The sequence below is a fragment of the Doryrhamphus excisus genome, linkage group LG5 (assembly GCF_037039965.1).
Source record: "Doryrhamphus excisus strain RoL-2023G ecotype Guam linkage group LG5, RoL_Dexc_Guam_v1.1, whole genome shotgun sequence".
NCBI lineage: Eukaryota > Metazoa > Chordata > Actinopteri > Syngnathiformes > Syngnathidae > Doryrhamphus > Doryrhamphus excisus.
The window spans coordinates 12,342,515-12,365,766 of NC_136361.1; the positions used below are offsets into that span (position 1 = coordinate 12,342,515).

The following is a 23,252-nucleotide window of genomic DNA, read 5'->3' on the forward strand; positions in this document are numbered from 1 at the left end:
AAACACTGTGTAACATATACACAGGCATCACTTCAGGGGGGATTGTGATACGACTGGAGCAAAATACTTGCCTCAGGTAACCCCAACAACTAACCAGAACTACTTTCCTCAACACCATAAACCCACCAGAACGCTGCAGAACTGTGAAAACCGAAACTAATTTTCCCGTGGGAAATAATGTTAATCCAATGAATCCATTCCCAAAATAATATATGTCAATTATATTAGAAATACATTTTATAGAGAATAGTTGTAATTTTACATGCCAAAATCTTTTTTGACGTCCGAAAACCGAGGTTTGTCTGTACCTGAACCATGTTGCATGAATGTTGGCATCCATTATGGTTACATTAAAAATCAAAAACACCACATGATACAGCGGCACGGTGGTCTAGGGGTTAGCGCGCAGACCTCACAGCTAGGAGACCAGGGTTCATTCCCTCGGGCATCTCTGTGTGGAGTTTGCATGTTCTCCACCATGCGTGGGTTTTCTCCGGGTACTCCGGTTTCCTCCCACATTCCAAAAACATGCTAGGTTAATTGGATACTCCAAATTGTCCATAGGTATGAATGTGAGTGTGAATGGTTGTTTGTCTATATGTGCCCTGTGATTCTAGGCGGGTGTACCCCGCCTTATGCCCGAAGACAGCTGGGATAGGCTCCAGCGACCCTCGTGAGGAAAAGCGGTAGAAAATGAACGAATGAAATGAATGACCACATGATACAAATGTTTTTACAAACCATCCTCTGCCGGCCATCATCTTTGTAGAGGGTGCATCATGGGAGTTTTAGGCTGCCTCAGCAGAACATGACACGAGTCGTAAACCACCCCCCCCTCCAAAAAAACGACATTATCTCTGACATGATGCTTGAAACGCAGCATCAGGAAGTCAAACATCCTCCTCTTCTCTCGCCTCCGATGCATGTTTTTGTAGCGTGATCAGCAATGACACACGGCCCAGTCAGCAAGAACTGGGCTTGTTTTCCATAAAAGTGAAAATGGCATCTGTTGACTTTGCAGACCGAGACGTGGAAACAGCAAAGTGAGGTGACACAATGCTGCGCTGGGCGCTATTAACATATCTGCTGAGAGGACAACAAAGCCATGTTGTCCTCGGTCACATCAAATATTTAATACAGCCACAGTTTGCAATCTGTACTTTGTGATCTTGTCTCTGGTAAATGTAGATCAACACCCCTGATTGTAACCTACATGAATTGTCATCACCTCACTCAGACTTCCTTCGAGAGGACACACCGGTGGGGACGAGTTTCCTGCGAGCGGCGGCGCACGATGACGACCAGGGCAGCAACGCGGCCATCACCTACTCACTATCCAAACAAAAACCATCTTACCTGCATATCAACCCCAGCACAGGATGGATCTACGTCAACCAGCCTATTTCACAGGTAGGATGAAGCATTTGTGATTTTGTGTCCTGCTGGAGTGATTAGTCGGCGTTTTTTTTGCAGTATATGTAAGCGTCTTTCAAATGAACTTGCAGAATGAAGACATACTGTCAGTGTCCAAGTGTCCAAATTGCATCCCGGGGGCATATTTTCACCTCGCAGATTCTGTTTTCTTATCCCTCGGCATGCAGTCATCTTTATATTTTTGTAGTTAGAGCAGAGAAAACCTACATATGATCTTCTAAATATGATTTTAGTAGTATTTTAGCTCTTTCAACATGAAATAACACCCCTACAATCCTACCTTTCAAGCTTTTATTACACAATATAGTAGACATTAGGGGTGTCATGAGAGACTCAGTTGACAATAAACGCAATTGGATAGACGAGAACGAAAAACAATTATATTTTAACTTTACTATTTTGAAGTACAATGAAAAAATATAAACCATACATGACAATATGTTGCAATCTACTCATATAATTTACACTCTTCTGCACTCTGTGTGTATGCTACCGGTCCCGCCTCTACCCATCAAGGCAAGATACTGTATGACTGACTCACTCCGTTCATACCATTGTTCTATGGTGCAAACATGCCAAGGTGCTGCACAGAGTGAACTCTCCTCTTGCCTGTTTGCAGGCGGGAAACTATGAAAAGATACACACATGCACATGGCAATGTATTGAAGCCGGCAAAATTATCAAATTAAGTTATTATGTGATTACTCAGCATAGTGCCTTTGATACATCTTGTCACGTTTTAATCTCACATTAAGCGAGATCTTAAGAGAAAAAACGACACATAAAACATAATATAGACTCACACGTTCGCATTGGGAGAGTGCTTGTTTGTGCTTTTTTGCTTCTGGTTTCTATACAGTACTTCCTGCAATGGCTGTGATCTCATCAATCTAACATTTTTGTTATTAGTAATATGGTGTAGGCAACTACAAAACAGTGATGATTTATTCATTCATATATTTTGAGAAACATTCATTCATTCATTCATTTTCTACCACTTCACCACATCACGAGGGTCACGGGCATGCTGGAGCCTATCCCAGCTGTCTTTAGGTCGGAGGCGGGGTACACCTTGGACTGGTGGCCAGGCAATCACAGGGCACATATAGACAAACAACCATTCACACTCACATTCATACCTATGGACAATTTGGAGTGACCAATTAACCTAGCATGTTTTTGGAATGTGGGAGGAAACCGGAGTACCCGGAGAAAACCCACGCATGCACGAGGAGAACATGCAAACTCCACACAGAGATGGCCGAGGGTGGAATCGGACTCGGTCTCCTAACTGTGTGGCCTGCGCGCTAACCACTCTCCGCCGTGCAGCTCAAGAAAATGATAATAAATGTTACATAATAAATGTTCATTTAAATATTGGATAATTCCTCGCGGCACAATGGTTGAAAATCACTGAGCTATATGATTAGAAATTACATTAATTTGCTTTGTCACCAATAACACAAAGCTAAAATGTTCAAATAATTTTGTCCCTCTCTGGAAAGGTTTGGACACCCCCGCTTTCAAGAATTACTCTAGTGAGGACCACCATTGACAGCTCCCACAAAGATAAAGATAGAATAAAGAGTCCTTCAAATACACGTTTTTATATTTGAACCTGTATTATTTTTAAGGACGCCTCATTTCCAAATTTAGCAATTCACATGTCTTCGCCCACCCTTTTAACCTTCACTCACAGACCACTTCGTTACATATGAGTACATGCTACATCAGCGGTTCAAAATTCAGACCGAAGGCAGATTTCGGCCTGCAGCTCGTTCTTAAGTGGCTTAGGGCATAGTCGAACAATAAAATTAAACCTGGCTACCATTAGAACATTACAGAGAAGAATTAGGCTCACACCAAATAGGGGAAGAACTTTTTTTAGATATATTGAATTACAGTAAAGTCTCGTTATATCGATATTGTCGGGAGTCTGAAAAAATATCGATATAACCGGACTGTCGATATATCCGATCCTGCGCCAAACTGCATTAAAAGTGGGCAATAATGCACTCGAAATTGTTCTATAGTATAGAACAATGTCGAGCAGCTTAAATCAATCTTTACTTAAGGATTTCAATACCAAAAAAGAACACGGCGAACGGCTGCTTCCAGTCAACTTTATTTTTCACACTTCCACCACCAGAGCGCAGCACACACACCGATTCCCGCACTTCCTGGTTCACAGGTCATGCTCAACCCGCCCCACATAGCTGGCCAAACACATGCCTGCAACAGAAGAACCAACTGACATAGCATACACACCTATTCCAACAAAGACACAAGCGTACAAATACATGTATTTAATTGTGTTGTATTCAGATATCTTTTTATCGCTTGCAATAATCACTGTTTTTCATATGTACATGCTGGCGTTCGTGGTTTCTCTCGTGTGTATAGATTCTATACACACGAGAGAAACCACGAACGCAGTTGGTTCTTCTGTTGGAGGCATGTGTTTGGCCAGCTATGTGGGGCGGGTTGAGCATGACCTGGGAACCAGGAAGTGCGGGAATCGGTGTGTGTGCTGCGCTCTGGTGGTGGAAGTGTGAAAAATAAAGTTGACTGGAAGCAGCCATTCGGCGTGTTCTTTTTTGGTATTGAAATCCTTAAGCAAAGATTGATTTAAGCTGCTTTTGTATCGATATAAGCAGACCAAATTGGCTGGCGGGAGATGAAAAGGGCATCGTAGTAACCGGATTATCATAATAACCGGGTATCGTACTAACGGAACTAATTATATCATAAAAGACTAGAAATTTGCCGGGAAATGAAAATAGTATCGTAATAAGCAGTACTTCAATATAACCGATATCGATATAACAAGACTTTACTGTAGTATTAGCATTTTTCATTCATTCATTCATTTTCTGCTGTGATGTTGTATGTGTCTTCTCCTCGCAGACGTCCAAAATCAACCAGCAGATTGTGGCGTCGGACGGCGGCAACCGCAGCACCTCTGTGGAACTGACCGTCATCATCACTAACGTCCACAACCAGCCCCCGCAGTGGCAGCAGTCCGAGTACTGGGTCACTGTGCCGGAGAACACCATGAGAGATGCCAAAATTGTGGTGAGCCGACAGGAACACACACCTCCTCGCTCCTGTGGGTCCACTCGCGTTGTCGTTGCAGTCAGTGGCCTCTTCATTACACCTGTTCATACTAATGAGTTCCATGGCTGCATCTACCCCGCTATGCTCATCACACGGTGGAGGAACAGTAGTTTTAAATTTAGCAGGCTGTTAATTACATCGCTAACGAGGCAGAGGCGGGCACGTGCTGTCAGTTTTTTTTTACTTCATATGTGGTGAGAATAAGATTATATTAAAACTTTTTAACAAGTACTGGAACACCCACAGGAAGTGAAAAGACATGTAGGCAAACAACCATTCACACTCACATTCATACCTATGGACAATTTGGAGTCGCCAATTAACCTGGCATGTTTTTGGAATGTGGGAGGCAACCGGAGTACCTGCACAAAACCGACTCACGCAACATGCTAACCACTCATCCACCGTGTGGCCCATAAGGTTATAATATTACAACAAAACGAAAATGTAAAAAAAAACCTGTGCTAAGATGATGAATGAAGATTCAGGGACAATGAACGACTCGAGTCATTGCCTCATTCATTCTTTAAGAGATGTCCCAACACTTTTGTCCATACTTGCACAGCCATATCCTCTTTGGCCACCTTCATGGGAGCTTGTGTGCACATGTTCGGTGTGTAGTAAGTGGCGTGATGGCGCAGCTGATGGCCCGGCTGAGAGTGTTTCAATGTTTTAAGTGCTTTGACAGCATTTCTCACTCAGCGTCCTCCTGCATCACCGCCAGGAAACATGCTACCTTTAGTGGAAACATTGCTTTTTTAGGCTCAGGCCAAGGTAGCATTTTTTGGAGAGGTTCTGTGAGGGTCATGTAATAGACAAGGAGTATCTGTGGACTGCTTCAATGCAATAATAAAGTGTTAGATTGGATGATTATCTAACAGTTCTTGCGCTTCTGTGGTTGTAATAATAATAATAATAATAATAATAATATCTGGTGGCAACACCAATACAAGTTTGCCCTTTTGAGCGTTGGTGTAGTTTTCTCCTTTGTGAACACTTCATGTCCTTAAAAGGAACGTAACACTCAGGCCGTAACACTCAAACGCGACAAGCACTGGGGATCTTATTCACTCGTCGCCATGGCGACACTCCCGCTCTGCGTGTCTGAACTTTGTCAGAGTCGTTGTGAAGATGAACAACCTCTAGAAGTTGCGTCCGAACCAGGAGGAGCTCTTGATACTTGATATGTGTTTACGATGTAGTACGTGGAGCTTAAATTAGAAAAAAAAATGACTGCTACTAACTACCTCCTTTACCCTCCCCAGACCGTCAAGGCCACGTCCCCCCTGGGGGACCCGAGGGTCACCTACAACCTGGAGGAGGGCCAGGTTCCCGAGACCAATATGCCAGTTCGCTTTTACATCAAACCCAACCGGGCGGGCGGCTCAGCTTCCATCCTGGTGGCGGAGAACCTCGACTACGAGACCACGCGTTTTTTCGCCCTCAGGGTTCGAGTGCAGAACGTCGCCGCCGTGCCGCTAGCCTCCTTCACCACCGTCTACGTCAACGTGACAGGTGAGGACACCATGTTGACGCTGTGGTTTTTAATGACGTTATTGCTATGAATGTCAGTCTCTTTGTGTAATAATTCCTTCATCTTTTCCTAAATGTGGGGAGAACATGCAAACTCCACACAGAGATGGCCGAAGGTGGAATCAAACTCGGGTCTCCTAGCTGTGTGGCCTGCGCGCTAACCACTCTACTGCTGTGCAGCCGAAATATAAAATATTTATTCATTCATTCATTGAATCACCGCTTATCCTTACGAGGGTTGTGCTGGAGCCTATCCCAGCTGTCTTCGGGCGAGAGGCGGGGTACACCCTGGACTGGTCGACAGCCAATCAGAGGGCACATATAGACAAACAACCATTCACACTCACATTCATACCTATGGACAATTTGGAGTCACCAATTAACCTAGCATGTTTTTGGAATGTGGGAGGAAACCGGAGTACCCGGAGAAAACCCACGCATGCATGGGAAGAACATGCAAACGCCACACAGAGATGGCTGAGAATATAAAATATATAATATAAAATTTGATTTTGTTTCATTGTTTGTTTGTTTTTTCATGTTAATTATTTTAATCTTACCCTGTTTGTTTCAACCAGCTTTTTCCACCAACAGCCTAGCATCTTATAAGAAAGGAAATGAATCAGGAAGCTACATATCATATCATCAAATTCCATTAGGGCCAAAACAACTGCAAATATTTCAACTTGAAATGCGTCTGAATGTTTAACCCAGGCTACATGAGCTTCCCTTCTTACTCTTTGAGAACTCGTTAGTTGTTTTTGGCAAATAGTTACCGTTTCTATCATCCATCAGTCAAACAACAGAAAGCTGAACTAACAAGCTGTAGTGTAATGCTGGGAAATAATGAGGGCGAAAACAGACATGAAGTGAAATTTGGATTTGTGTTGGTCTGCATTGGCTCCATTCCGCCTCTTTCTGGCCCTGACTCATGGGCCACTCAGCATCTGTCGCTGGTGGATGGAGGGGGAGTGGAGGAGAGGCTTGATCGGCTTTGAACAACAAAGAACATCAGAGGACTGAATTGGCTGAGCTGATGAGTCGCTTTGTGGATTCCTTAGGCTTTTTGCAGGAATAAAAAAAAACTAAGAATTCTGATTGATTTATTTGTTGTTTTTTCATGAGTCATTGTGACACTTTCATGATAAAACCTCCTTTCTGCAGACGTGAACGACAACGTTCCTTTCTTCCTGTCGTCCACATACGAGGCCACGGTTCCAGAGGGAGCCGAGGTCGGCACGTCCGTGGCCCAGGTATCGGCCATCGACCTGGACTCGGGCCTGCACGGCATGGTGAGGATCTCCCTGAGAAACTTCATCATCACTATCATTTGCTGCTTCTTCCTGTCAGCATGTCTTTCCTCACCTGTCCAGGTTCACTACACTATCCTGAAGGACGAGAGCGGCGACTCGCAACTCTTCAGCATTGACTCACGCAGCGGCACCATCACCACCCGCGCTTCCTTCGACCGCGAGCAGAAAGCGTCCTACCTGATCGAAGTGCAGTCGCACGACGGGTCAGAGTCTGCACGATCAGGACAGCAGGGCCAGCCCAACACTGGTACCACTCACAGAACCCACACGGACCAGTCCAAAGCAGGTCGCATATTTGACGATGAATGCGTCTTCTCTTCAGACACGGCCTACGTCAGGATCTTTGTCACCGACGTCAACGACAATGCTCCGATGTTCGCCCGCTCAGTGTACGAGGTGAGCGTGGAGGAGGACAAGGAGGTGGGCTACGTGCTCATCACCGTCACGGCCAACGATGAAGATGAAGGTCAGTCCTTAACAGCGCAGTAGGACATTTCATTTTGACTCAATTGCTGAAAAAAATCATAAAACAGCTCGCCAATATTCATAAAAGTAGAATAGCATTTATCACTGTACACCTTTAATATGGATAGGTACTCAAATTTACCTAACAAACAAGTTTTGAGTATTTTTCTGGTTTCTATCGACTTTCTCTAACACACACGTTACCACACGGCAGCCGTCACCCCCCACCCCCCAACTCCCACCCCCCACAGCCCTTCACCGCTTTTGTGCCCACCCCACGTTGTTGTCGCTGCTCGTTAGCGAGTGTGTCACCGCTCCCTTGAGCCCGATAGTTTTGATGTTTGCCTCTTTGTGTTTGTCCCTCGCTTCTCTTCTTCCTCCGCTCTCTGCCAATGAGCGGCAGGAGGCGACAAATAAACAAAACAAGCGTCGCTTTTTTTGTCTCTAGTTGTCTTTTCACTTTCACTCACAGCGTCAAGTGTCAGACAGTGACATTTGATGTACGAAATGAGAAACACAGGTGAACACAACCACACATTTGGACAGACCAGCGGAAAGATCAGGTCAACAACTGTCCAAAATATGTATAATATATATAATAGTCATTGTAGTCATTCCTCGAGACATCACAGTTCAAACATTGCGCCCTCACTCGATAACGGTTTTCAAAAATGAATGAATTTGAATGAATGATTGCTGTTTTATGGTTGAATGTGGCCTTTATTCATTCATTTATTTTCTACCGCTTTTTCCTCACAAGGGTCGCGGGGGTGCTAGAGCCTATCCCAGCTGTCTTTGGGCGAGAGGCGGGGTACACCCTGGACTGGTCGCCAGCCAATCACATGGCACATATAGACAAACAACCATTCACACTCACATTTATTAATAAAACAAATATGCATATATGCAAACTGTACTTATTCTTGGCCTAAATTAACATTTCAATTACATTGTCAAGCATAAATGAACAAACTCCCGGTTAATGATACAAAAACAAGGCAGAAAAGGCATACAATTTGTGAATGTATTATTCTGCAATGGCCACTAGGTGTCAGTAATTGTGCAGTGAGACAAGTACCAGACGTGATCAACAGAACCGGCATAATCATAACAATAACATGGGATGCTGTTGGGGCCATCACCCACGACAAGCTAAACCTCAACTCTGAAGCTCTGACTTCCTGTCCTCCACACATCTCCATTCCATTTCTTTGGAATACTGAATCCTACTTTGCAAAAATTCACTCATAGCAGTCGGGAACCAATTAACCTGATAAAAGAGGAATGATTGTACAACAAGCCCACGTGCTGGATGAGTAGTTAACTTGTTGGCCACACAGTCAGGAGATCGGGAAGACCTAGGTTTGAATCTCTGCTTGGCTATCTCAAGTGTGCATGTTCTCCCCGTGCATGCGTGGGTTTTCTCCGGGTACTCAGGTTTCCTCCCACATTCCAAAAACATGCTAGGTTAATTGGTGACTCCAAATTGTCCATAGGTATGAATGTGAGTGTGAATGGTTGTTTGTCTATATGTGCCCTGTGATTGGCTGGCGACCAGTCCAGGGTGTACCCCGCCTCTCGACCAAAGTCAGCTGGGATAGGCTCAAACAACAAACAACATCAACTTTCATTCCCCGCCTATCAGGAGATATATTGGTACGGCCTTTGTGTCAATATTCATGATCAATAGGGGCCTCTCGAAGGAGTAACACACTCTAAACACGCAAAAACGTTTCCTTCTTCAGTCTCTGGCGTCTTCATAGGGCACACAATCTCAATAAATCCAAGATAAGAACTGTATCAAAAGATGCACCTTTACAAAGACCAAATAAGAATCGCGCCAACGTCCAACCATATTTAAATAATATCCTACTGAGGCAGGTCATTAAAAAAATCATTATGTGCAGAACAATGCTGTTTCACTTCTGTCCTGAAGGTGGTTATAATGCACAATAAAAGTGGGCGCCAACTGCCACAAAGTAATTTTTTTTACCACACCTCCATCTCCACCAGCTTCATTATTTTGCCCCAATGCAAGTGGATAACGCTCACTTTTATTTTACACTGTCAGAGAGGTGTGCCATACCAAGAGCTGTTTGTAATATTTACTTTGTATGTTCATCTTGATTTGGAGTTTGTTGAGATAATAAAAGGCAGAGTGTAGCATGGATGAACCACCAGCAATTCCCCCCCCCCCCCCCCCTTCTCTAAAGCTGATTAAGCTCTGCAGCTCTTTGTCACCCTGTGTGATTTCAGCATCCTGCTCGGCCCTCCGAGTGGAAAATTTGCCGAACTAAGTGCGTCTGGTAATGAGATCAAAAGGCTGTTTAAAATTCTGCCGAGTCGACTGTTTGTGTCGCCCGAAGCTTCAGTGCACAAACACACACACACACACAGACTGAAACACATAAACACATTCATAAACACACATATAGATACAGTCACAGATACATACACTCAATGGATGAGCTCACACACACACTCACACACACTGCAGGCTAAAATGAAATACAGGCAGTGTTTTAAATCACATTTGAACATTCTTCAATGTCATACAAGTGTAAATAGAAGTGAAACTGTTAATAGGATAAACTGTTAATTGTGATACTCCAGTCTTAGTGCTTTTATTTTGAGTCATCTTACATCACATAACCGCCATGTTCTTCTTAACCTTTTAGTGCTTACTGAACTTAGCTACGCTGACGTCTTGCAATGGTAGTTCTGAAGACGTTAGCGCCGTATTCTCCCCAAATTGGTCAAATTCCAAATTGTACAACCTCAGGGGATGAGGATGGGGCTGGTAGCGGTTAGACCAGTGGTGGGCCAACTTTTTGACTCGCGGGCCGCATTGATATGACAAAATTTCCAGGGGGGGGGGGGGGGGCAGACTATATATTTTACACGTAACAGTCCACCTGGTATTATTGTATCTGTAAAATTGTCATGCAATCTGCTATTATTATTTATTATTTTATATTTATATTTAAATATTTTAAAAATAATAAAATATTATAATAATTACAATGAAATTAAAATAATTATTATTATATTATTATGTAAAATATGCAAATATAACAATAATATTATATATAATTAATATAATAATTAACATTAATATAATAATTATAATAATCATAATAGGTCTAATAATACTTAGAATAATCTAATAATAATAATAATTATTATTATTATTATTATTATTATTATTATTATTATTATTATTATTATTATTATTATTATTATTATTATTATTATTATTATTATTATTATTATTATTATTATTATTATTATTATTATTATTATATGCTTGTGTCCCTTTTTTCAGGAGCACTTTGTAAACAACAGACCATGTCAAAAAACGAAATTGATAAAACCATCAAAAGGTTGGCTCAGGCCATGATGCCAGGTTGTATGTTGAGTTTAAATGAAATACTTTGGAAAGATTGGGCGGGCCGTATTCAAACACTTGGCGGGCCGGATGTGGCCCCCGGGCCATAGTTTGCCCACCCCTGGGTTAGACTGTAATCAACGCCACATTTGGTATCTGTCACCTGTTTTATTAAATGAAAAGTAATGAAGCTTCATGAAAAGTCCTCTATTTTTTTTATCATGATACTATGAAACTTTCAGCAGCGGTGACATTAGAGAGTCGACCTGCAGACGCAGCTGAGGGACAACTTTCCCCTCAGGTCTACCTCACAAGGAGCTCACTTCTGACCTTAATCTCATTTTAGAGCCTCCTGCTAGGCCACAAATTAAATCAGCCCCTTGTGTGTGTATCTGTGTGTGTGTGTGCGTGTAGGGGTGTGTTTATGTGTGTTAGTGTGAGCGAGAAGAGGGCACTGCCATATGGCCTGGCTGATCATTAGTGAGGCTGCTGCAGGCGAGGAACCGCTGGAGCTACTCCCCTTACACACATTTCAACACACACACACACACTCAACAACTTGCAGAGTGTCACGACACATCGTGTTCAAAGGCTGTGAAGGGCCGGTGAGCTTCTGCTTTTACACACACACACACACACACATACACTCCAGTGTGGTGATGGAGGCCCTGCATGTCTCCACAGATGGTGATAGTCTGTTAAATTCTCCTCGGTGCCAGTAAGTGTTGTGCGAACCCGACCCAGACGGACCTGCCTCTGGGCTCCCATCATGCATCTGTGTGTGTGTATGTGTGTTTGAATGTTTCGACACGGGCATGTTTACCAAGGCTAAGTGTGCAGAACACATTTCTGCTGCTTCACCAGGAAAAAATGGAAGGATCTCATTTGACTTTTGTTGATTTTTTTTTCCTGGTTTATTCTTTCCAGTAATAAGATTAGGATTACCAAATTATGAGAAACGGATTTGAATCCATCAAAAGTGAGCACGATTATGGCAAAGCTGAATTTTTCATACATGCTCATGTCGTCTTGTTTATTTAGATAATATTAAAGACCATGGCTATGATATGCATGAGACTGATTATTTACATTTAAAGTCACATGCACACATGGAAGAATTGATATGTCATGTAAACTTAGTAAGATTATTGGTGTAAAATAGATACAGTAGATGTATATTCTACAAAGTGTGTACCCAATTCAGTGTCCGTTAGAAGAGTTAGAGTGACAGTACCTCATTGTTACTTTTCATCCAAGTCTAGACCCAACCCCTCAAAGTGGTCTGTTCTCCTCACAGGTGCCAACGCTAAGCTACGCTATCAGATTGCCGCGGGAAACACCATGGGCACTTTTGACGTGGAACCCGAGGTGGGCACCATCTTTGTGGCCCAGCCACTTGACTACGAGATGGAGCGGCGCTATGAGCTGCGACTGGTCGCCTCCGACGGCAAGTGGGAGAACGAGACGCTGGTGGTGGTGCAGGTTGTCAACCGCAACGACGAGGCACCCGTCTTCAGTCAGACGGAATACCACGCTGTCGTAACAGAGGAGCTGACGGAACTTCCTGTTTTCATCATGGAGGTACAATTGATCCACTAAACATGTCCTGTTTTTTTTTTATTGGGTCATTAAATTAACCAGCATCACTAAGCTGCTTGTGACTTTGTGACCTTATGACAGACAAAACAGGCAAATCTTTTTTGTGCCAGCTTTTGAATGTGCTTTCTTTGGAATTTGTGTCTTTGATTATCGATAATATTTTGTAATCTAACAATTTTCAATCCATACAGAGTAGACATACTGTACTTTAAATACACTAATGCCTCATTCATGGCAGTTAATTGGTCCCAGACCATTCATTCAGTTTCTACCGCTTATCCTCACGAGTGTCGCGGGGGTGCTGGAGCCTATCCCAGCTGTCTTTAGGCGAGTACACCCTGGACTAGTCACCAGCAAATCACAGGACATTCATTCATTCATTCATTCATTTTCTGTACCGCTTTTCCTCACGAGGGTCGCGGGGGTGCTGGTGCCTATCCCAGCTGTCTTTAGGCAAGAGGCGGGGTACACCCTGGACTGGTGGCCAGCCAATCACAGGGCACATATAGACAAACAACCATTCACACTCACATTCATACCTATGGACAATTTGGAGTCACCAATTAACCTAGCATGTTTTTGGAATGTGGGAGGAAACCGGAGTACCCGGAGAAAACCCACGCATGCACAGGGAGAACATGAAAACTCCACACAGAGATGGCTGAGGTTGGTCAGTAAATTTCTGCAAAGTAGGACTCCTTATTTATAAATTGAGTATGTTTATAGTTAGAGCCTAGAAACCCTGTTTACCACCTTCTAAATACAGGATTTATTATTATCAGAGCCCTCTAGACATGAAATAACATCCCTATAGTCACCTTCACACTTGTATTACCCATTTTAGTAGACATAGTAAGAGTAAAAAACACATTTGAGACCTAAATAAGACTTGTGCTTTTGTGTGTTGCTGTAAAATTGTTCCTATGCTAGGGGAATTGAGTCGGAGGGTGGAAAGGAAGTCAGAGTTTACTTTTAGCTTGACGTGGATTACAGCCACGACAGTAGTTTTTATTGGGTTTTAAACTTGCAATAAAGGCATGTTGTTTCAACGATGAAGTATGGTGAGTATGTGTCTCTCCAAACACTAGTGACCAATGTGGAATCGTCACAATGTCATTGAATGCATCTTCTAAATGCGTTACACTATATGGTCACCCTACATTTACTGTGTCCAATACAGTTCAGTCTTTATGTTAACTGCTGACAGTCAAAGTGGCTACAAAGAAGCTGGTTAGGTCAAGGTTGCATTCTGGGATGGCATCTAGCCGCTCTGTGACCCTGCTGATGGATCATGTGCACATTGGATCAAGTGACCAATTGTTCCACTAAACACGTTCTAACCATAACACCTGATATGATTTCTGATGAAACTGTTTGAAATGTCAACAGCGGGACATTTCACCTCCTCAGAACACCTCCGCCATGGAAGATGTTGTTTATGTGAACAATATGTGTCAGCTTGTATGCAAGACTAATAATATCATCTGCACCCTGCAGCACCAGAGTTAGGATCCAATGTCGGCATGGTAACACATCACACGTGTGGCATCATTCGACAAACATCCTGTCAAGCAGAAGTCCTCATAAAAGTTTCCTTACAAAGTCAGTCGACCTCCTTCTCCTGCACCGTTCACCCGCCTTTGGTCACACCTCCCCGCCGTAACGAGCACTAATGTGAATGTGCCGCCGAGCTCAATCAGATTATAAAGATGGAAGTGCGCCACAGAGGGCAGGGAAGTAATCCGATGTGTCACCCAGTCCGCCGCCCGGCCCGCTTCCCGCTCGCCTGCTGGAATTGATTTGATGTGCGCCCACTCCCTCGCTAACACCCTACACAGTTCCCCTCCATCCATACTAGCCAACAGATGGGAAAATCCTATTTGAAATGAATAGTTTTCACTTCACCTGTATCGTCTGCATTGTTTACCTGCATCACATCACTAGGCAACACACACAAGGGGGGGGGTCACATCAAAGGTTTGTGTAAACAACCCCCAGATGGAGACGAAAGGCTCAAAATGTCATTTTCCTTTCTTTTGTGGCAAACATTAACTTTTAATTGCATGGTGGGATACAGTGACAGTCGGGGCGCCACTCTGGGAGATAAAAGCATGCAAATGAGTGGCGGGGGGGAGTGGTGGCACAGCTCGCTTCCATGTGCATTATCTGCTGGGCTCAACATTTCTACTTAATGAAAAGCACTGTGATAAGAGAAGAGGAAGAGCGCCCCTTAAGACGTTTGGTCACAGTATCAACGTAGTATAAATCGCTTTCCCAAAGTCATGTTACTTCATGAAACAATGTAGACAGAAGTACGTATACATGAACAGAGAGGACAGCTCCGCAGAAATAAGAAGTCGTAGGTCATGAGGAGTATCTTGAAGAGCGTCAGTGAAGGTCATGGAGGACTGGAGTGATGGTGTGTTTCTTATCTTGACAGGTTTCAGCCACCGATCCGGACCAAGACGCTGACCAGACCGCCCTCCGCTACTCTCTCCACGGACAAGGTGCCGGCGGCGAGTTCACCATCGATGAGCGCACAGGAAGGGTTTTCGCTCAGCGCCGCCTGGATCGGGAAGAGCGTCCCGCATGGAGATTCCTCGTCCTGGCCACAGATGAGGGAGGCGCGGGACACACGGGATTTGCAGACGTGCTGTTAGAGGTTCGTGATGTCAACGACAACGCACCCTTTTTCCCGTGCCCGGCACTGGAAGTCGACGGCTGTTTTGTCGGCCAAGTGCCAGAGAATTCCCCCGCTGACACCTCGGTCATGGAGATGAGAGCCATGGATCTGGACGACCCCAATGAGGGCACCAATGCAATGCTGACCTACAGCATCATCAAGAACGTTCGCAACGAGATCAACCTCAACCTGTTCTCCATCAATGCCACCACGGGGACCATTTACACGGTTCTGCGCTCCCTGGACCGGGAGGTGGAGGAGCGCTACCTGGTGGTAGTGGAGGCCAGGGATGGAGGAGGGTTGGCGGGGACGGGGACTGCCACCATCTTGGTTTCAGACGTCAACGACCACCCGCCCATTTTCTCTCAGAGGGTCTACACCACTCAGGTGAGTCTACTTGTCTCAAACAAATGTTGTCATGGTGATGACCATACCTACTGTGTTTGTCAGGTCACTGAGGACCTGGAGGTCAACAGCGAGGTTCTTGTCGTGTCCGCCACAGATGGGGACCAGGATGAGAATGCCGTAGTGACTTTCAGCATCGTTGGGGGTGATGAAGACAGGAAGTTCTTTGTGGAGACGGACAAGGTGAACCGTCGTGGCCTAATCAAGCTGAAGAAAAAGGTGGACTTTGAGAAGCCGCAGGAGAGGACTTTCAACCTGACTCTGAAGGCCGAGGACGCAGACTTCTTCAGCCTGGCCAACTGTCTCATCCAGGTCCAAGACGCCAATGACCACGCCCCCGTCTTCTTCCCTCAGTTCTACGAGTCCCCGGCCATGTCCGAGGATGTTCCAGTGGGGACGATTGTTGCTCAGGTGACAGCGACAGATTTGGACTCGGGACAAAATGGGCGCTTTTCTTATAGTATTGCCAAAGAGTCGGACCCTTACAGTCAGTTCCTGGTGGACCAGTCAGGTTGGGTTGTGGTGGCTCATCCTTTGGACAGGGAGAAAATATCGCAGCACAGGATAATGGTCCTCGCCACCGACGCCGGGAGCCCGGCTCTGACCGGCACCGCCATTGTCATGGTAACGGTACTGGACATCAATGACAATGGGCCGGAGTTCGAAGCCCCATACAGGCCTGTCGTGTGGGAGAACACGGCGGCCCCACAGACGGTACACATGAACGACACCTCGCTTCTCCTCCACGCCACTGACCGTGACACCTCCTCCAACAGCGGTCCCTTTTCCATACGTCTTCTCATGCTCACCTCAGACGCCTCCAACTTTAATCTGACCGACTTCCGTAACGGGAGTGCGGCCATCACGGCTCTCCGCATGTTTGACCGCGAGCGCCAGAAGGAGTACCGCCTCCCCATTCTCATGATTGACAGCGGATCTCCTGCGATGAGCTCCACCAACACACTGACAGTGGTGATTGGTGACAGGAACGATCACCCGCACTCTCCAGGACACACCCACTTTATCGTTTACAGTTATGAAGGTGCGTCCCATCGACTCTAATGTTCTCCACTGCTTTTCCCCCTTGATTAAGAGGGTGGCTGTCAATATCCAGTCAATCTGGGCAGGGCACTCTCTGACGGGTAACCCCTCACTGCCACCATCTCTATGCTCATAAGACGTCTTTGTCACAGTCGAGTGCTTCCGCTGTCTCGCTGCAGTCCACATGACTTATTTATTGTTTCAGACCAGCTGTCAGGCCCAGTAACTTACTGCCATTACTAAGGTTTTCTCTTAGATATTCATACTGGATGAGCTTTTCCACATGAACGTACATTAACTCACTAAAACGCACAATGATCGAGCAATAAGATTGATCGCAGAAACGGGATGTTTTTAAAAGGCAGAATAGACATTACAGAACAGACAGTGAGCAGCTCCAACTTCCTGCCAGGCTGTCAGATTATGACCATGTGACTTATTTAGCGCCCCTTCACTCTTTGAACCTTAATTGTGTTTCCAAAGTGAAGCTGTTGTTTTTGACTCTTTCCAGGTATGCTCCCGACAACAGTCCTGGGTAAAGTCCAGTCCCCGGACCTGGATGACTGGAGTGAGAAAACATACCGATTTGAAGGCAAACCATCCAGGTACAATGTGAGAATAGGTAAAATTAGATTTCGTTGTGCAGGGGTAACCTAAAGCACCGTCCTATGAATGCCAGGGTGTTCAAGCTTTTTCCACATCCAGAAAAACTGAAGAATGTTCATTTAAGAAAAAATAGCTCCCCGGGCCGCACTTTAGACACCCCTAGTTTACATATTTGTGGAGGTTTTGGTATATGAATGAAGTTTGCGTGAGGTGTTTTGAGGATGAAACGCTTGCGAGCAGAAAGGTTTTTCTCGTCACAAGTGAAGCGCAGCATGACTTGAATGAGGAGAAAAAAGGCAAACTAAAAGAGGAAGTGACAGATTTAAACCAGAGTTAGACGCACAGAGATTCAGCACAGCGGTGCACCGTGACAAAGAGATGGCGGCATGGCGACACAGCAACATGCGATGGCGAGCGCAGGAAAAGCAGATCTGAGCTATGAATACTTTATAAGCAGATGTATTGAATATTCCCAGGGAAGTGCTTGCGAGGGTGCGCTCCTTTTGTTTAATCAGGTGTACGCACTGAAAGGAGCGCTTGATTGTGTCACAATCACCTGCTATAAGGACAATAACAACAAATCCACCCTGCAGATCATAACCACTTGTTGACAATATAGACATTCATACATTCACTATATACTCAACACTTTGTGCTGCCATCTTTCATGAACTGAACTCCAAGACGGAAGTTAGGGAAATTTTAAATACATTTCAGGATGAACCTAAAATATAATCTTTACAGGCATAAAACCCTGATAGAGCACTGCTAGTTTTTATTTTTGTTGCATGTAGAAACTCTGTGAAGGGTACCACAATTAGAGGTGCAAGCAAGACCGGTTAGGGGCACATTTTAATGGGGCACCAAACACAATGGTTAGGTACCTAAAGGGGCGGAGCTGGATACAACAGTGTGTTGATTGGTGGACGTAGAATGGTCACTTAAATAGGACCACGCTGTGAGGTCACTGTTTACATACAGAAGCTGATCCCACCTATACACACAAGACACATCAGGAGTTAAACCTCCAACTGGACTATCGATAACGTACTTCGCCGCATGTGTAAAGTCTTTAAAGGTGTAAATGCAGAGAAGGCGTAGCAGCAGTGGTTCGACCGCGGACACATTTTGGCCACGTTTCAGTCGCAGCTAATGAGTCCATCTGCTGCGCGCTCTGAAGGGCGCGGCGGCGTGCGGATGTTTAACGCTACATGAGCCTGATGGCACGTGTCCAAGTTTGTATCCGGGCCACATTGACTCTCCAGTGCAGCCGAGCGTGAGCGCCAAGCTTTCCACATCAAGATCATATAACCCCCGCCCCCCCACCTCTATGGACACGCGTTGGACCACATCTGCTCTGATCTTCATGTGAAAGATCCCCCTCTGGAAAGTCCTTTAATAAGATACTGTACATGAACACATGTATGAGCATCACAAACGTCATCACTCTGCTGACTCGCCTCACCATAACTGTCACAATAATCGTATATTTTAGGGAAAAAAAGCCCAGACAAATTAATATTTCATAAAGCTACAGTACTTCTGGGCAAAGTGCCATAACTTGTCCAAGTCCTTGCTGGTTTCCTAGCAGCTGAGATGATGACAAGGCACTGTGAAGAAAAACATTTGTGTCGCTAAAATAAACTCATTCATTATGTGTTTGTTAGCTTTGGACAGAAGCCAGCTAAGTTTAGTTTATAATGTACAGAAGAGGATCATACCATCTTCAACAAGGGTGGAGATATAAAGTCGTCCCTCGTTTATTGCTGATAATCAGTTCCGGACCCAACCGTGATTTGTGAATTTCCACGAAAGAGGATGAAATATATTCATAATCATATCATAGAAAACCTCTTTACTACATGAAATAACACCCCATAGTTACCTTACACTCGTATTACCCAAAAACACACACACACACACTAAGCTGTGAAAATACTGCAACTTGTTTGGTGGTTATGATATTGTACCCAGGCCTTTGAGTGAGTACAGTATGTCTTCTGAATGCCTTATATATGTGTTTAGTTTACTTGGAAATACTTCACTGAAGCCAAAAACATGTAGAAACATTGCTTAAATGATGACTAACAATAGGCTTCCATCATAAAACTGCAAGAAACAGTTGTACAATTTTTTTTATGAATATATTTGGGAAAAACGTTTTAGTGAAGCCTTAAAAGTTGAAGTGCGAACATGGCAGGGGATGACAGTGTCGTTTGTTCCAAAATGTTCGACAAAAACCAGACTGAATCCATTTGTTCCATAAGAAATCATGTAAATGCAATACACCGTATCAGATGAACAAAATGAACACAAAACACATTTTATAGAGAATAATTATAATTTCATATGCACTTGAATGCCTCAACAGTGCAAGGCACAGTGCTTGAAAGAAGGAAGGAATTAGGAGACTGTTACAAGTTGCTCATCGTTCTGTGTGCATTCTATGAACACATAAACCACCCACACACACATCATAAAAACGATTCAAGGATTCCCTGGCCGGGAACACTTAAAGGAACTGCAATCCATTCTTCACAAAGACTGAGTCACCAATGCGTAGATGCTTAGTCTGGACACTAGGCTATTTTTTGAGTCGCACTGTTTGGCCGTAGGGCTGCATGGCGGTCTAGTGGTTAGCGTGCAGGCCTCACAGCTAGGAGACCCGAGTTCAATTACACCCTCGGCCGTCTCTTTGTGGAGTTTGCATGTTCTCCTTGTGTGGGTTTTCTCCGGGTTCTCCGGTTTCTTCCCACATTCCAAAAACATGCTAGGTTAATTGGCGACTCCAAATTGTCCATAGGTATGAATGTGAGTGTGAATGGTTGTTTGTCTATATGTGCCCTGTGATTGGCTGGCCACCAGTCCAGGGTGTACCCCGCCTCTCGCCCAACAACAGCAGGGATAGGCTCCAGCAACCCCCGCAACCCTTGTGAGGATAAGCAGTAGAAAATGAATGAATGTTTGGCCGTATGAAACCCGAGACATAATGAAAAACAATGTTCCATTTTAGATCTATAGCCAAGTGACTTATTGGCCTTTGGTGAAGCTCTATGAATTCTGCCTAGCAACAAGTGGCCTGGCCTCTGTGGGGGGATAGAATCCATCCAGCCTTGATGCATCTACTGTATGGTTCGGCTATCAGCTGAGATAGGCTCCAGCATACCCGCAACCCTAGTGAGCATAAGCGGCATAGAAGAGGGATGGATGTTATTTTTATCATGTTAATATTAATATACTGTAGTTTTAAAATCTCTAACAATGTCTTTGCTTTACCCTGATGCTCAGCAGAGCTGCAGTTAATCAAACATTTACATGTGCTCATTATTCCTTCGCAGATTGTTCGGTCTCAATCAGAGCTCGGGTCAGCTCAGCATCAGGGAGGGGACACCGCCCGGCTCATTCCACCTCCAGGTGCGCGTGTCGGACCCCACCTGGCCGGATGTCACGTCCACGGCACAGGTGGACATTGTGGAGCTGCCGCAGGACGCTTTGGACAACGCCGCCTCCATCCGTCTTCGCAGTAAGTTGATGACAGCACAACCAGAGAAGTTCTCGCTCCGTTGTTGCCATGGTAACATGAAGAGGCATTGACACATCCCAAAGTGCCCAAGGGGCCTTGACTTGATGTCAGTCGGCTGACTCGGTCTTCATCACCAGCAGCTGACAGCCAAGCATGATGGGTAAGGAATGTGTCTTATCTCTCTCCTCTGGCAGACGTGACGCTGGAGGACTTCTTCACCTCTGCAGGAGGAGACGAGAGTCTCTTTTCCCGTTTGAGTCGGACACTGGCACAACTCCTGGACACGGCACCGGAGAACGTGTACGTCTTCTCCGTGGGCGACGCCAGCCGAGAGCAGGAAAAGGAGCTCGATGTGTGGCTCGCAGCTCACGGCTCACCGTACTACAAGACCGAGAGGCTGCACGGCTACGTGGCCGCCAATAAAGCCAAGGTGAGAACAATGTTCATAAGATTGACAGAAGCGCTTTTACATACTGGAGATATCATGCTAAAAGTCACATGATTTAAGTGGAAGACGTGAACGCAAAGATTTAAATATGTACTTTAGTAGCACTTAGCACAATAATGTAAAGCATTTAACCCTTGCACACACAAAGTCAAGTCAAGTCAAGTGTAAGTGAGGCCAGTAAGTGCATGTTCTTGTGACACCCACATATGCAGTACATGGACATGAATACTTTAAAAGCCTTCAAAGGCCTGAAAGCAGCTGCTTGCTTGACCCCAACTCAATGTACAGAAGTGAGCGTTACACTGACATGCAACCTCATATGCATACAGTATGCATACATACAGTACATACATAGTACATATACACAAATATGCTGTACAAAATAAATGCAGCAAACAGAACACTTCTTAAATGTTAGCTTTGACGTTTAATAGACTTTAAAGATGAATCCAACATGCCAGATGGTCATTTTTTTTCAAACTCCAAGCCAACAGGGGGCAGCGTATTGCCAGAATTAAGTAAGCACGTCTCTTAGGGTGAGCTCATGGTCAAAGGCTTAATTCAAGTCAAACATGGACGTTTATTTCTCTCCCCCTCCAGCTGGAAGCCATGTTGGGTGTGTCCATTTCCCAAGTGAGCGTTGACAACTGTCCCCACACGGACTGCAGTCACGCAGACGGCTGCACCACTGAAGTGTCGTTCGGTCAGAACCCAAAGCCTCTCAGCTCGGGTAACGTCTCTCTGGTTTCCCTCTCGGCCAGAGCGACAGCGCGTTGTGGCTGTCGGGGTCGAGAGGCGACCCACCTAGCTTGCTCCGCCTACTCGACCAACCCCTGCCTCAACGGGGGCACGTGCCAGGACGGGCCACTGGGATACAGGTAGATGGAACTGCTAGTTTTGCTAGCTAAATAGTGATCCCGTGCATAAACACTTAAAGCTGATATCCACCTGACAGCTGTAAGTGTCCGCCAATGTTCGACGGGCCCGAGTGCCAGCAGACCAAACGCAGCTTTGGTGGGCGGGGCTACGCATGGTTCCCTCCCATCATATCGTGCTTCCAGAGCCGTATATCCCTGGAGTTCCTCACAGAGTCCCCTGACGGGCTGCTTCTCTACGACGGTCCACTCGGCCTTCCTCAGCCCGGAGAGCCAGACGACTTCATTGCCATCGGTGAGTCTGGAAACGCCTGACTTCCTGTTTCAAGGTTTGTCAAAGAGAGAAAGAGAATAAGAAGACATAGCAGGAGGTACAGTATCAGTTTTGCCAACATAGCTGCATTATCAAAATACTTAGCGAGTAAACAGACCCTGCTTAATACTTTTTTTCAAAAAAAAACTCAAAGACAGAAACTGAAAGCAGTTGTGTCCCCTGTGTCCAACCCACAATTGCCACACATAGATTACAGTCCTGGGAAACACGGCTCGTCGTTCCATGGTGAAGTTACTTAAAAGTTTTGATTTGTGTTTGAAATGCCAGGAACAAACATGCTGATCCTCTTGTTCCCTCCGACAATCCGAGCGAATCAATGCAGCCTGTCAGCAGACAAAGAGCATCACGGGACGTTAATGTCAGCTCCCGGTGGTCCTAATGTGGCGTTATAGGATTAGCCCGCCTGTGGCCTTTCAGACACGTCTTGCATAATCTCATGGCATTAAAGTTACATCATTATCGAGCCTGCCGACTGCTGTAGCGTTGTT

General features: G+C 45.0%; 1 protein-coding gene across 1 annotated transcript in view; it reads left to right on the plus strand.

The window, feature by feature from the left end:
• The window catches only part of LOC131105307 (neural-cadherin), an 88,371-nt gene that overhangs the window by 57,884 nt on the left and 7,235 nt on the right, over positions 1-23,252 (plus strand). Inside the window, exons 11-24 of the mRNA XM_058053294.2 lie at positions 1,238-1,410; positions 4,342-4,509; positions 5,817-6,066; positions 7,249-7,376; positions 7,458-7,644; positions 7,720-7,863; positions 12,548-12,831; positions 15,290-15,919; positions 15,983-16,979; positions 17,490-17,583; positions 20,923-21,107; positions 21,302-21,537; positions 22,156-22,433; positions 22,511-22,725. Of these exons, the coding sequence (XP_057909277.2) occupies positions 1,238-1,410; positions 4,342-4,509; positions 5,817-6,066; positions 7,249-7,376; positions 7,458-7,644; positions 7,720-7,863; positions 12,548-12,831; positions 15,290-15,919; positions 15,983-16,979; positions 17,490-17,583; positions 20,923-21,107; positions 21,302-21,537; positions 22,156-22,433; positions 22,511-22,725 (3,969 nt within the window). The remainder of the gene's footprint in view (positions 1-1,237; positions 1,411-4,341; positions 4,510-5,816; positions 6,067-7,248; positions 7,377-7,457; positions 7,645-7,719; positions 7,864-12,547; positions 12,832-15,289; positions 15,920-15,982; positions 16,980-17,489; positions 17,584-20,922; positions 21,108-21,301; positions 21,538-22,155; positions 22,434-22,510; positions 22,726-23,252) is intronic.